A 15009-nucleotide genomic window follows, 5' to 3' on the forward strand; every position below is an offset into this window, starting at 1 on the left:
GTGTTTTATTATTATTTTTAACCTTAATATAATAGGATTAGAATCATGCAAACACCATTTTTTTATTTTAAAAGCAGCCTTATTCATATATAGTGTACTCTCATTACATCTAAGGCAACCAGTTGATGGCAGTATTTTTGTACTATTTCTACTGCAAAGCTGAAATCTAATTAAGAGGTATGCTTAACAATGGAACGTGAATGAAATTGAGATTTTTAAAACCTTAACCTATTAAGTGAAACAAAGAAAACTTATGGACAAAGATGAAAGAAGTAACAAATGACTTTAAAATGGAAGATGCTTGTCATCAAAAAGGCATTTCCATACCATTATCCCATTTCCAACAGAAATCTCTCCCTAACCTCTTTGCAAATCATGTATAAACAATTCTACTTAACTAAAAATAAGTGTTAGTAGTGAGTTATGATAACGCATACTCCCTCCCTCTTCAGTTCAGCTTCCCCTGGGCCGAAGCCTACAACAGAAGCTTACTCAAAGCCACGGAAGCTTGCTAGAAAACACATTTTCCCTCCCAGATTGAAACTCCATGTTTTAACGTTTGGAATCATTCTAGGAGATAGCATTTCCCACATTTTTTACAGTAAAAAATGTTTTTGTGAAGGCGCATGCAGTGAACTGTACCTCATTTTCGCCACATTCAGAAGGTGTGTCCTTGTGTATAGCCATCTGATACTTGGCAAATAAAGTGGCTGACTGGTTGAAGGATGATTTGAACTGTGGGTCCTCAAAGGAGACAGGTACTAACCTCACCTTCAGAGCAAGGAAAATACAAGCATACTATTTTGAGTGCATAGAATCAAATATGCTTCTGAAGGTAAGGCTAGTGAAAGATCTCCTCCTATCCATTTCAAAGCCTCTGAAGTCAGTATTCGACTTTAAAAAGTAGAGCTCCTACAGGGAAAAGTATATATGGGAACTAACACTAACCTTAAGCTGACTGCTGATAGCATGAAAGAATAAAAGTTCTGTAAAACTAGAACACTCCAAAGCACCGGTTTCCTAGACCTATTTTTTGACCAAGTACCTAACAAATCAACTAAAATTTGTATTTTCATTGTACAACCTCAAGAATTTTTAAAATGTATTATTTTTAATGGCATATCGCTTATTGTCCCCAGTTTAGCGGTTCTATATTCTTGCTATGTACTTTTTTCCTCTAAACTCCAGAATTATTTATTTATTTTATTTATTTATTTATTAACTGCTTGAGAGGCAATATGCCTGACATGAGTTAACTATTACACACTGCCTAGACATTACAAGAAGCAGTAAAGATGTGCAATTTAGATGGAGTGCACTAATCACTTCTTGAAGTGGTTTATACAACTTCTGCAAACCTTAAACAATTTGTGTGATGATTCCTTCGCTCACATGTTGGCCTCTCATGTTTGTTCCTCTGTAGGGATGCATTCAAAACACAGCCAGTGAGACTACTTATCAGGATAAGTGCCCAGCCATTTTTATTTCCTAGGAAATTTCTATTTATATGGCCCACAACATCTATCTCCAAAAGCTTCATCTCCTCCATCTCTTACTCAGTATCATACCCACGTAACTTTCTAAGCTCTTCAGTCTGCAATTAACACCAAATATTTGTGGCACTCGCAAAGAGATATCAAAAGTTTGCACTTTCAGAATGTTGATTTTTATTTGATACAGTATTCTACATTCCCCTGAGTATAAAATGAATATAAAATCCATGTTTGTTTCTCCTAGAATCTATGCAAGACACATAAAATGGAGGGGAAGCTGAGCTTTGCATAAAATTCATTTGGCCTTCTGACCTGATTTATAGTTGGTTTATCAGGTGGGTCCTTGTGAATAACCATCTGGTAACGTTTATAGACCTGGTAAGACTCCTGAAATGTGGCTTTGAACTGTGAACTTGGTGGAGATGATCTCACCACCCTCACCTTCAGAAGAAGTTAAACACATTTGTTATTACAATATCACACAATAATTATACATTTAAACATATACAAGCATCATGACAGAGAGACATTTTGACTTCCTGCAAAAAAAAAACCCTAACACTTTGATTAATATTACACAATAGCCTTCCAATTCTTTGGCTCAATTTAGGTTGTTGAAGGCTTTTATGTTTACACTGATTGACACATAAGGTTTTCAAATTATGAATCAACTGAAATGCCTTTGCAGGAACTACATGAATAGTTTTCAAGAAATACTACCAACAAATGCTATAAAGAATGACATTTTAAAGAGATTTTCTGTACATTTTCAAATTTTCTCTTCCTGACGTTTCTTACCACACTGAAATACACTTGAAGGATCCACATATTTGGAAGACTCATATCTGTGCTCTTTGGATAAGACCACATTTGCATTGCAATAATCCCAAAGGGATGTCCAGATATTTTTCAAATTTAAAGAGGAAGAGGAAACAATGTTCCCGTACTCAATTATGAGTTAATTTTAATAGGAAGTTACGTGTCTTAAGGGCACGTTCATTTCAAAACCCACAGAATTTTCAGTATATTTCCATTTCACAAATAACTATTGCTTCTAGAAAAAAAACACTTGACAGACATAGTAAAGAACAAAAGATAGCACTGCTAGAACCATTCTTCTTTTAATTTTCCCCACATCTTCTAAATGAAAATGTTCAAAAAAGGCTATTACACTTCTGTTATATGGCTCATCAAAAATTTGGAAGTGTTAGCAAAATAGATCAATTTCATGGCTTATTATCAGTTATTTAAGGTGCATCTTCTAGCTTGCCATCACTTTAAGTGAGTAACAAAAAGATATTTAAAATTTAATTTTTCATACCATCATTGATAATCAGCAGCTACAGGAATTTTCTTAGATTCTGAAAGCTTTTCAGCTTCCAGAAGAAAAATATTGTGTTTATGATTAACACACGTTAGGAAGTCAAAAAGCGACTGCCTCTATATTACAAAGATTTGATTGCAACCAGGTTATTATGCAAATTTTCTACCATTACTTTAATGGCTTCCAAAGACATCAACAAGTACCACTGACATTTATAAAGAAGAGCTTTCTTATCTGCTTAGTTTTATGAACAGTTACTGCTTTCTTGTCAAGCTTTAATAGAGAAAATAGTTTAACTATTACCACAAAACTAAATATTGAATCTCTCTAATGATCCAGCACCCAGTTAATTCACAGTCATTCATTTTCAAGTCACTCGGTATGAAATCAATTTACAAGTATTTTGTTAACTGTACCAGTCTCTTCTACAACTGACTGTAAGTGCAAGAACACCCCCTTGTGGTCACACAGAACTCAGCTGTACCAAATATATCACGATGTACCACATAATTTTAAGATTTAATCTATAGCCAGTTACCAAAGTCACAGACACTAAGCACCTAAGCACTTGCAGAGTTTAAAAAACTCCTTAACAAGCCTTTTCTTTAATTTGCCTTCAACAGCAGTGAATGAGCCGTTACCTCTAATTTGTGTGGTGCATCATCAGGCAAAGAGACAAAAATGAAGTCTTCAATAGATTTGGGTTGGTTTGTTGGAGTCTTAGAGTTTTGTGAGAGGAGAGCTTGCTGTCCTGCCTGAAGTGGAGAGCCTTCAAGCGTGCCCATCTGGTTCTGAAGGAGTTTCTGCAGTTTTCTTTCTTTCCTTATGTCCTTCGCTTTTCGACACGGCGGCTTGCTCAGATCAGCCCCTTTGCCTTCAAAGACACAAGCAAAGAATTAAACACCACATTTTGCAACAAACAAGTGGCCCTCATATGACGACTGAAAATAAATGGTTAAAATTACCAATAACTGCAGACCATGGTCTGAACATCACATGGTCATTCACAGCTACTGGCAACACACAATGCCAAAGTAAGTTGCAATGAGCTTTTCCTCTCTAGCTGTCTAAGTTAGAGTCAAGAATATATTTTAAAAGTAATATGAAAAGACTTCCCCCTAAGCTTGTCCTTAAACCATTATGCCAGATCCTTCTCTCAAAAGCAAACCAAAGCTTCTGTTTCATGCCTGGTATTATGATATGTTATATCCAAACAGCTACAGGATCAGCTTCAAATAATTAAAGGAAAAAACAAAAACAAACCCACAACCACAAAACCTCAAGGAAACCTGCAAAAGGAGCAAAAGGCCATGTAATTTTATATAAATAAAATAATAAATTTTATAAAAAAAATAATATTCAGGTATGTTTTTACTAGTAGATTCACTTCTATCAGTTTAACTCTACTCCAGTATCTTTAACCATTCATAATGTTTTATTAGTGAAATGCTATTTACTTAAAAGAGAAGTCACACCTAGAAAACAAAAGGATCACCATGCACAATAGTAACTGGTACTACCAGAACTTAACTTTAAAGGAATATAAAGCCAAAGGCACACAAATGAAAAAGGAGGTTGACCCAAATTCCTTAATAAAGGGTCCGGAATTATTTTATACTTAGGGTAGCAACATAAGATTGAAAAGTCAAGATATGAGACTAGGAGAACTATACAAATATTGAACTTATTTCAACGTGGAAAAGATGCCTGGTCTCCAATCCACCCACAAGGTGCACTGAAAGGATAGTCACCAAACAAATCATCTATTTACAGGTAGCAATTTCCCCCTATATTAGTATTTAATTGATACTGGCTGTAAATTCATAAATCCAGATTTCTAAACACTTGCAGAAACAAGAAATATCTTCCTATTGCTCGTAGCTCCATCTTTCACCTTTTCTTTAACTTCGTACACCATTATCAGCTATTCCAAGTAGCACAGGCAAGTAACTGAATATCATGCTTCACTCCAGAAGCTGGGTAAGAGCTGTATGAACCTGCTGCACTGCTCAAAACAGCAATGAAAGAATTAATGAAATTTCAGCACATAGCTGTCTCAGAATAGCAGCCAATATAGAAAGTTCCATACAGAGGGAAAACTTATTTTTATATTATCAGCCAGTTAATGTAATCAAAAGTAACTCTAATTCTGTATTTTATGTTATTTTTTACATCCAGTAGTAGTAGAGCTGGAGGCCAAAAAAAGAGCCATAATATTAAAGATTTCAAAAGGAGAGGAATAATGGAAGACTACTCCCACAGAAGGAAATACAGAATCATTTATCTTGCACAGAACAAAAACTGTAACAAATATTATGACAAAGTGCTGAAGTAGTCTTCTTATGCCATAAGCTTTCTCCCCAATCCCATATATTTGGGAAACGACACACTGGCAACTTTTGAAAGACTGACTGACCTTTTCAGATGGGAATGTACCCTGACTGGTGAGGTGCTTTCATCTGAAGCATTAAGACGACGCATTTCCAACTCTGCTAATATTTATAGGAGATAAAGGATAATCCAAACCCAGACTTAACTGTGGCTTATCCCACTTTACTCTCTAAGAGGCCTGGAAATTATTTTTTCCATAACCTCTATGAAACCGTGGTTAGAGCTCTCTTTCCTTCTCCTCCTGCTTCTTACCAGTAATTTACTAGCCAACAGCGACATCTTTCTTCTCCTCTACCCACTTCAAACCTTCCCCGTGGACAAGGGTGAACAGCAGCATGCCTCTGCTAACTGGAAATGGGGAGAGCACTGCTATCTTAAAAGCTCACTGATGTGTTTAGGTTCACTTCACCAGCAAGGAATTGCAGCCTTCAGAGCCACTGCCTGCATCCACCTTCACTGATACAACACAGAAGCTGTCAAAACATATTGGGATCAATCTTCAAGCATCAGTAAGCTATTCTTTTTAATGCACCTACCATACAGAATGTGATGGCTTAACCCACACCAGGTATTCGTCAGGAAACTTTGTATTGGTGACTATGTTCATGTTATTACACTGAAAAAATGGTATTTTATTTAAGGGAATACCACTAGTTTATCACTTTTTTTTTTTTCCCGAGCTCATTTTACAGTCAGGATGGTGAAAGAAGTATTGTCAGATGTTTTTTTCCCCATGAATGGAATTATTTTAATTAAATCCCAAGCACAGGCTCTAGAGTTAGAAAAAAAAATATAGAAACCAAACAACAGTTTTATGAGAACAACCTTACAGTAATGGCAACTGGAGTAAGTGAAGCAGATTTTACTTGCAACCTGATGAATTCTAAGCCACTGAAAATTATTTCTTAGTGTCCTGCTATTGCTTCTTAGCATAAAGTATGCTGACCTTGGCTGCATAAAGCCCACAGGTAGGTGGATCAAGATGCAGTGACCTGTAAAGTCCCTAGGACTTGGGGAAGGTTATTCTGATCTCAGGATATGTAGCCACAGTTACCCAAACTGCAGCATCCTCTGCTCAGAACTTACAGGATAGACGAGACTTGCACAGTAACGCTGCCTCAACCACACTGAAACACCACGGTCCTCTTTTGGAGATGCATCCCAAAACAGGAAGAAAAATAATGAACTGGAAAAAATCTGAAGTCTGAGAAATGTGCAATAAAACAAACAATACACCTACGCATATGCCCTTTCCCTGACCTGCAGGATACAATTTTACCAATATTGGTGGTTGCTCAATCGAGGACGTTCTCTACATTAACCATGGAAAACTTCTGAAAATGGCTCTTGAACCAGTTTGTAAGCACACTCCTGGGGAAGCTCTTCACGGCTCTCCCAGAAAAACCCCAGCCTGGTTGTTCCACACGGGCTCCATGAAAGCTGAAGCCTCTGAGATGCCCCTGAGGGCATCTCAGGGACTCCGAAAGGGAGCTAACACTGTTTCTGCGCTCTCCAGACATCCTGCAGCTGAACCAGCCAATTTTACATCAAGTGTCCTTACCTCGGTCATGCTTCTTGAGTATTTGTCTCATTGTACTAAAGCATTTACCAGAAAAGGACAAATATTCCGAGGAAATTACAGACATTATGGGATCTGACCATGGGCAAACAAAAGTCAGTGGAAGAGTTTATTTAAAATACCCATGATAAATTTGAAGAATGTTACAGCACTTCATCTGCCTTGGGCTCTGTTTCATGTCTCGTATCTTCTATAAGCTGTAAGTTAGCTAGAAAAACTTCTTAAAACAATGAACGCGCGTGCAGACATAAGCAAACCTTCCTTTCTATCTGAAACTGTGCAGAAACAGCCCATTATTCCTATAGGACAATGACCTGTTTTGTTTATAAAGGAATAAAAATGCAATTAAACAATCTTGTTACAGAATAAGTCTACATTTTCCAAAAAGAAAGCTAAACATCTTTCTATCTGGAAAATTTTAAACTAAATTTGACCTCTGACACCACCTACCCTAAAAAAAAAAAAAAAAAGCCAATATCAAATAAGCTTTCTGATGCATTTCTTATTCCCTTTATATTTAATTTAAACCCTGCAGAGAGAAGCATATTAATGATTATCTCTCTGCCGTAAGAGTAAACCCCCTTTTTCTGAAACACAGTACAAACAACATTTCAAACTTCCTTTATCTGCATTTGCAGTGTTTGGAGTTTTACCCAAGGTTATTCTTAACATAACTAAAGACAGCACTTCGCCATTTTCATACCAATAATCTTTACCCAAGACTGCCATCTGCTGTCAATTTCCATGTAGGTGGAAGTTTACATAAAGTAAAGCTTTTCATTAATTACTTAAAAAACAAGAGGGTTGTGAAAATTTGCACAGCAGGGCTATAAAAGTTTGACTGCATTTTATAAAGTTGAAAAATAAAATTAAGTCTGGAAAATTCTGGATACATTTTCCAGGAACTTGCAGCACTACCAATGCTATGCAGCACCGCTGGGTTTCTGACAGCATTCCTGGAAAAAACTTTCCTTTTTGTTTAGATGCAGAATTGCTTGTTAAACTGGTGAAAACCTGATGCAATTGGATGCACCTGAAGCAAATTCATGCTATTTTAACGAGCATGAATTATTCTGGCTACAATCCATCAACCCCTTACCACATCCTACAAGAACAGGGTACACGAGAAGCTGTAAGAGAGGCAACCCGCAGCACTCTGCACAAGCGTCCCATTAGCAGTACTTCCCAGCCTTTTCTTCCCCAGAGACCCTCAAGGACTCCTCCGCACGTGCAGCAGCTCCGATGGCAGCACAAAGAGGATTACCCACCAGCTGTGACACACGGCCTACCCTGTCACAACAAGCTGTGCAAAAAGCTTAACACCACTGCCATCAGATGGAGATTCCAGGCTCTCGTGCCACAGCAAGGGGTGCAGAAGCAGAAAAAGTTACAGGCAGACAATGAGCTTGTCCTTTTTTAGGGTAAAGATTTTGTGTCTGAACTCCGTCCAAACGCAGTATTTCAGAAATCTTTATAATTACGATGCAAAAGCTTGCTAAGAAATAACATCCACCTTGGGGGAAAAAAAGTGACCATGCTATTAGAATTACTATATTGGAATTACGTTTAAAATGTCATTAATATTTCCCTACAATTTCACACAAAACTCTAGAAACGAACATGCATTTACATTCAATTTTTAGCATGAGAGCTTTAGCAGTGTAGAAATGCTTCAAAAAGTAAAATGATCAAGGTTCCCTTACTCAGTGCGCAATTACTGTACTTCCTTACAGAAATGTAATACTAAGTTCACAGCAAGGAAAAGATAGAAATTAATGCAGTTTTTCATAATTTCACATCCACTGGGACACTGCTTTTCTAAGATAAAGTTTGCCAAAACATAAAACAAGGCAAGCTCCCAAATAAATGAAAAACTTCAACTAGAAAATGCCATTGCTTATAGAGAAGTATCCCTCTCTATATATGTTTGAATAGTTTTCTTCTAAATAAATTTCCTTTAAGCCTAAGAAATAAAAACACGTTAATATACTGAATTTACTTCCAGTGCCACGTAGGTCTGTGGCAAACAGTATATGAAAACATAATAGTGTCTGAAGTTATTACAGGAGTGTATTCACAGGGCGTTTACTGCACAATTTGTATAACAAGACAACCTACGGATATGAAGAAATGTTAAAACAATAATTAAGGTATTCTTTTTAGATCTTATGATGATCTTACTAGATCTAGTATGATGAAAATCTATGCAATTTCCAGGAAAAACTAGGAAAACAAGTAACACGCAGCACCTATCAATTTATGCACTATAATCCCATAAATTGGCAAAAAAAATAAAAAAAACAATTAGTGAATTGTTTCAGGCGATATAAAAAAGAGAGACTTCAACAACATGCCAATAATGAAAATATATTCTGACTGCTACCAGAAGTGTAACTACCTGGCTTGGGCGGTGCATGAACAGTTTTAGAAGAATGTGACGGTTCTCCAGGGCCTGCTGCATCTTTATCGACAGGTATCTGAAGAGAACCCGGCTCCACCTTCTTCACATTCACTTCTTCCTTTGTTTCAGCTTTGTCCTTATCTTCATTCCCCACTCCCTCTGTGTGATCCTCGTTCAAGGGAGTCAGTTCAGTCTGGCTGACCTGAGACTCGCTTTTGTATGCAAAATCGCTCGGGACTACATCCTCTATATGGGAATCCATAGGCTCCTCTGTAAATAAGAAAAGACTGCATGAGTTAATTTCTCTCGCTGTAACTGCAGCTCAGACTTTGCACAATTAAAGTCAATATTAACTCTCCAATTTTACAACTGTTTTCCAACACATAAAGTTTGGAATAGTCTGAAAACAGAAATCTTCCTTTATGACCCTATACTGCTAGCACCAACTCAGAAATGAGCGCAGATTTATTTTCTACATTGAAATGGGGCGGCCTTCACTAATCTCACACTGCACATCTACAAGTGGGAAATTTTAGCATCTCAGAACCAATACAACAGGATCTCTACCACAGAACAGCAGGGTTTGGTGTTCGATAAACAGAATGGGACTTTTCAGTCACCTGCCAGAAACTCCAGAAACTCTACTTCCCTGTTTGCTCTTCCTGTTCTCTGCCACCTACTGTCCTTCTTTAGTAATCTCCAGACTGTTTTTACCTCGGTCATAGAAGTGACCACAAAGAATGTGAGAATGTGCTCAGGTTTAAAAAAAAAAAAAAAAAAAAAAAAAAAAGTCTTTCTAAGCAAAAAGTAAGCAAACATCCTTCAACAAGGAGCAAATTCAATGACGGCAGCAAGGCACTAGCACAGGTTGCCCAGAGAAGCTGTGGCTGCCCCATCCCTGGAGGTGCCCAAGGCCAGGCTGGATGGGGCTTTGGGCAGCCTGGGCTGGTGGGAGGTGTCCCTGACATGGCAGGGGGTTGGAAGGAGATGGTCTTTTAAGTCCCTTCCAACCCAAACCATTCTGTGATTCCATGAAATTGTGGCAAAGAAAGTCATCTGCCACAATTTGTTCCCTGGGCAGCATAGCACCCTTGATTCGAAATGCTGCAAAAGCACAACTTAGCCAGCCCTCTATAAAGAGGGCTGCATGGAAAAAACCACCAGTGTATTAGCCGTTCAATCAATCTGTCTTGATCCTCATTTCAAACATCAGTCTTGCTTTTCAAACACTAAGAATTTCTTACCTTCACTCACCACTTTCGAAACATCCCCTTTAGAAATAAATTTCAACATTTTCTTCAGAACTTTCTTGTGAGATTTGGAAGTCTGAAAACGCAATGCCTGGCATCTTAAAACAACAACAAAAAAAAGTTATGACTACTTATTTTGAGAAAGATTATTTCAAAGAAAAGAAGTTACAATACGTGTATATTTCCTAATTCTTAAATTTCCATATATTAAGTGATCAATTATTTTATCAACACTCTTGAGTTAGTAAAAGTTATGTTGTCTTGTACTCCATAATATTTTATAGCAATATACACGGATACCATAAACACTAAAATATGCTAAGGTGCCCTGAAGCACTGCAGGAAATAAGCTTTCCTAGGAGGCTAGCACACTAAAACTTTTCACTTATCCATCTTATATACACAGCATTGATTCTAACTACTAACGGCAGAAAAGCCTCTCTAGAATTATTCATACCTATTCAACTGATCGCCTCTCTTATTTGGGCTACTGTGGCAGTGTTTTGGGGATACAGACACAGTGGTGCACCTGTAACCATCAAACAAGAGAGCAGTCAGGGGATTCCTGCCCTGGACTGCAATCCAGACACAAAGGGCACGCACTGAGCAGACTGCTGACAGCGGAGTGCTACAGAGCCACTGACAACATCACAGAGCCACTGACCTGCCTGTGCACGAACCCAACAGAATATATTTAGTATCATTAAGACTTCAAAAGTTAATCTGCTTTTATGTATTTAAAGCAGTAAACACAAATGGCTGGACACATTTTAAACAATCACATCAATTGCAGCACTACATCCCAGCTCTCTTACCTGATTGTGTACTGAGGACAACACGTCTGATTCATGATAGGTTTGTAGACGTATTTTCCACTTCTAAAAAAAATAATAAATATGCATTGATTTCTTGTTTGTACTACAAAATTAATGGAAAACCAGAAATTTTGTTTAAATATTAAAAAAAATTCTTACAGAAAGAATATCAAAAGCCAAGAAGTAAGTTTTTTAGTTTTGCCGTTATACTAAACACTGTCTAAAATAAATTATTATTAACAAATTTAATCATAGAGCATAACTAAGAAAAGCGTGTTGTATCTGCTGTGCTCTTTATGTATCAGAATGATACCTTGGATTCTCCAGCACATTCCTGCCTGAAAGTCCAGACTCCTTCCCAAAACTCTAACTGGGAAGAATGTGATGAGCTACCCTTGCACACATTACATTCTTTTATTTCTGCTCCACGTTAGAGCTCCAGCATAAGCTCCAATAAAATACCAGTCCACATATCCCTAAAGACAGGTATTAGGAAGAAGAGAAGTAATATTTCCTGTGGTCAAAATACTCCATTAGAATAGGAGAGGGGAAAAAAAAACACTCCCCTGCAAACATGGATTTTCAAAATCGATCAGATTCCCATCAGAAAGGAGTTTGAAATAGAAGATCCCAAATATATTCGGCACTAAAGTTTCCAGGAATCCTAGCGTTACAACAGAAGACAAAGAAAAAGGTCTTTTATCAAATTTGCACCTGGTGACCAATCCTCAGGCCTGTTGATTGTGGCCAAGAGACGCCCTTGATCCTAGCACTGCTTTCAGTTGGCAGCTCTCGATCTGTTTATCTGCTTGGCTATTATTTTCTTATGCAGTGTTTGAGAACATTCAGATATGTTTTAAAACACTCCTGAAGCCACCAAATTGAACTTATTAATGCAGACACTTGTTTTTCTGTGCAGTAAGGAATAGGATACTGACAGAAATTTGTTTTAGTTCATTTATTTACAACTTTCTGAAAATAACCGATATTGAGGGGCACTTAAATGCTCAACATTCAAGTTTTTCAAGATGTTGCACTTCCAGAAATTCCCCCCACCCTCCCCACCTGTTTTAAGGGCATAAGATGCAAAGTTGACGGACTGAGTTTAACACACATTTTTAAAGTGCAACACCAAGAATAGAAGTAATCTAAACCAGCATACACTACTGGAAAAAAAGGAGCATAACACTCAGTATTTGCTTAATTAAAGAAAATTTTAAAAGAATATTGCCCTTAAATACAGTATGCTGTAAAGACATATTTACCATTTAATAATTAAAGTTGTAATTCCCACGTGATCTTGACTAATTTATTATCATCATATTTATATTAGGTCAGAAAAGGAGAATCCTCTTTTCCCTGTTCAACAGTGTCATGCTTTAAAAGTCACAGAGCATAGGACAAATATTTCTATTCCTACCTTTTATGGAAGCTAGTTAACTGCTTTCAGAAACCTAACGTTTAAATCTGGATTCTAAATTGAATCAAAACAAAGTTTAATCTACAAAGGCATAACGTTATTTTATTTTTAAATTTACCTTCGCCATCCTCTATCTATGAGATCCTGGTAGTCTTGAACTGTCATCGAATGTGCCCACATACCTGAAAAGAACATTAATACACTTGACTGACCATCGTTATGCTTTAACACATTAAAATATAACAAGCTTTACAGAAATCACTGTAAAATTAATCAGCTAATATTGACTTTTGAAGAGATGTCTCTCAAGGACTTGGCATATTGATAAATCTCATCAATTACTTATTTCAACACCACGTTCCACATTAAAAAAAAAAAAAGCTGTAACGACATAAACTAAACTTTGAACTAAATACATCATTCTAAAAGTGAAAGTGAAAAGTTTACGTATCCACCTGTTACCTTTCCCTACGATACACCAACCAAATGACTTTGAAGCGCTCCTTAACTTCGTTAAACCAAGTGAGAGACGCTGGGGGTGAAGAGCTGTTCAGGGAGCTGCTGAGGTTCACCCAGCGCCTTTCCAGGGACCCCTCAGGGAGCACTTTGCAGGTGGTGTTGAGCTCAGACCTCGGGGAGCTGCCACCTCTGGACCAGCAAATTAAGGAAAAGCACAGGCTTCACTTCCCCTTTGGCTTCCCCAAAAAAAACTTCTCTGACTATGGCGCTAAACTCATTGAGCATCACCATGGGGATGAGCTGCTGCTCTCTTGGAAGAAATCACTTGGGAAACATGAGGTTTTGGCCTTAAAACACAACCTAGATTGAACAAGCAGGCTCAAATCTGATACTCAAAACATGCAGAACACTTTTAACGTTTACATGCCTTCCACTGGAGGAGGAAGGAGCATCATTGGACATGTTTGGCACTCAAATGAAGGTGCACAAGGAAAAGGTCCTAAACTAGCGCATTTTTATCATCACGCAAAAGTTTGAAGCTACAGAGTTCATGCACACTTGCTTCCTAGGTTGAATAAAATCACCGCTCCTCCATGCTTGTCCCAGTAGAGAACAGCATGCGTGGGGTTTCAGTGACTGATCTCCCACCCAACACAACAGGTTGGTAACGGAGAGGGCGGAGGGCAAGCATCATCCTCCCAAACAGCCCGATGCCATGCAGGTGTATCTCATGTAACCTGTGTTATCAGTGGAAGGGACGCTTCCCCCAAAAGGCAGGATGAAAGAAGCAAGCCCCCCACAACCACGCTCTTCCCCTCTCTTATCCCAACAGCAAGCCACAAATTTCGAGGTACTGCTGTTCACTGGATAGTAACACCCTCCTCATTTTTCCTCCACGCTGCTCATTTGACCTTTACATAGAAAATTTAAGCTTTCCTAGCACGCCAATCACCCCCTTCAGCTCTCCCCACAGTGCTCAGACACCCCAACACCAGGAGCTCCGGGGCCGGGCTCGGGGCGCTGCCCCACACCGCAGGCCACAACCGAGGGGCCGGGAAGGGCTGAGGGGACGAAAAGGAGGAGGAAGAAGAGGAGGAGAAGGAGGATGAGGAGGATGAGGAGGACGGCGGCCGCTACCCAGCGGCTGCCCCCGGCCCCGCCGCCCGCTCGGAGCCCGCAGCCCCTCGGTCCCCGCCCGTTTGGGCCGCACCGTGGGAGAGGTTGCCGCTCTCGTTCTTGCAGTATCCGCAGCGGTAGCCATCCTCCCCGCCGAAGTACTCGACGATGCTGGGCGAGCCGCCGCCCCCCGCCGCCATGCCCGCCCGCCCGCCTCAGAGCAGCGCCCTGCCCGCTGCCCCGGGCCCCCCGGAACCGGCCGCCGCCGCCATCTTGGGTGCGGGCAGGGCGCGGGCGGAGCCGGCAGGGAGGAGCGGCCCCGCCATGTTCTCCGCGGCGCCTCCCTCCATCTTTAGTGAGGGCAGACTCACCGGCGGACACCTTGCCCTGCGCTGAGGCGCAGTAACCGCAGCGGCCGCCCTGCTTCCAGCCGCGGTACTCCACCACCGCGCCGGGCATGGTGGCACTGCCAGGCTCGGCTCGGCTCGGCACAGCCCGCCCCGCAGCGCCCCGCCCGGCGGAGCCGCCCCGGGAAAGGGGCCGGGGCTGAGGGCAAGGCCAGCGGCACCCTGCTCGTGTCAGGGATGGTGCAGCCAGCAGGGCCGGGGAGGTGATCGCCCCCTGTGCTCTGCGCTGGGCTCAGCTTTGGGCCCCTCACTACAAGGACAGCGAGGCCCTGGAGAGCGTCCAGAGAAGAGCCTCAGTGCCCCGCTGATGGACAGGCATCAATACACCTGATCTGCTGCTCACTTATATCAGTG

General features: G+C 39.9%; 1 protein-coding gene across 4 annotated transcripts in view; it reads right to left on the reverse strand.

The window, feature by feature from the left end:
* Positions 1-14743, reverse strand: part of ATE1 (arginyltransferase 1) — an 84950-nt gene extending 70207 nt beyond the window's left edge. Inside the window, exons 1-7 of one of the 4 annotated variants that reach the window (XM_084290027.1) lie at positions 14620-14743; positions 12792-12855; positions 11254-11316; positions 10433-10536; positions 9186-9458; positions 3459-3691; positions 643-771 (exon numbers count right to left, since the gene is read on the reverse strand). In XM_084290027.1, coding sequence (XP_084146153.1) covers positions 643-771; positions 3459-3691; positions 9186-9458; positions 10433-10536; positions 11254-11316; positions 12792-12855; positions 14620-14707 — 954 coding nt within the window. In that variant the 5' untranslated portion in view covers positions 14708-14743. Of the gene's footprint in view, positions 1-642; positions 772-1805; positions 1935-3458; positions 3692-9185; positions 9459-10432; positions 10537-11253; positions 11317-11967; positions 12040-12791; positions 12856-14342; positions 14534-14619 lie in introns of those variants that run through there. The other 3 variants (XM_084290026.1, XM_084290025.1, XM_084290028.1) reach the window with 3 other exon arrangements.
* Between the last annotated feature and the right edge of the window lie 266 nt (positions 14744-15009).

Source organism: Netta rufina, assembly GCF_964035555.1.
Source record: "Netta rufina genome assembly, chromosome: 7".
NCBI lineage: Eukaryota > Metazoa > Chordata > Aves > Anseriformes > Anatidae > Netta > Netta rufina.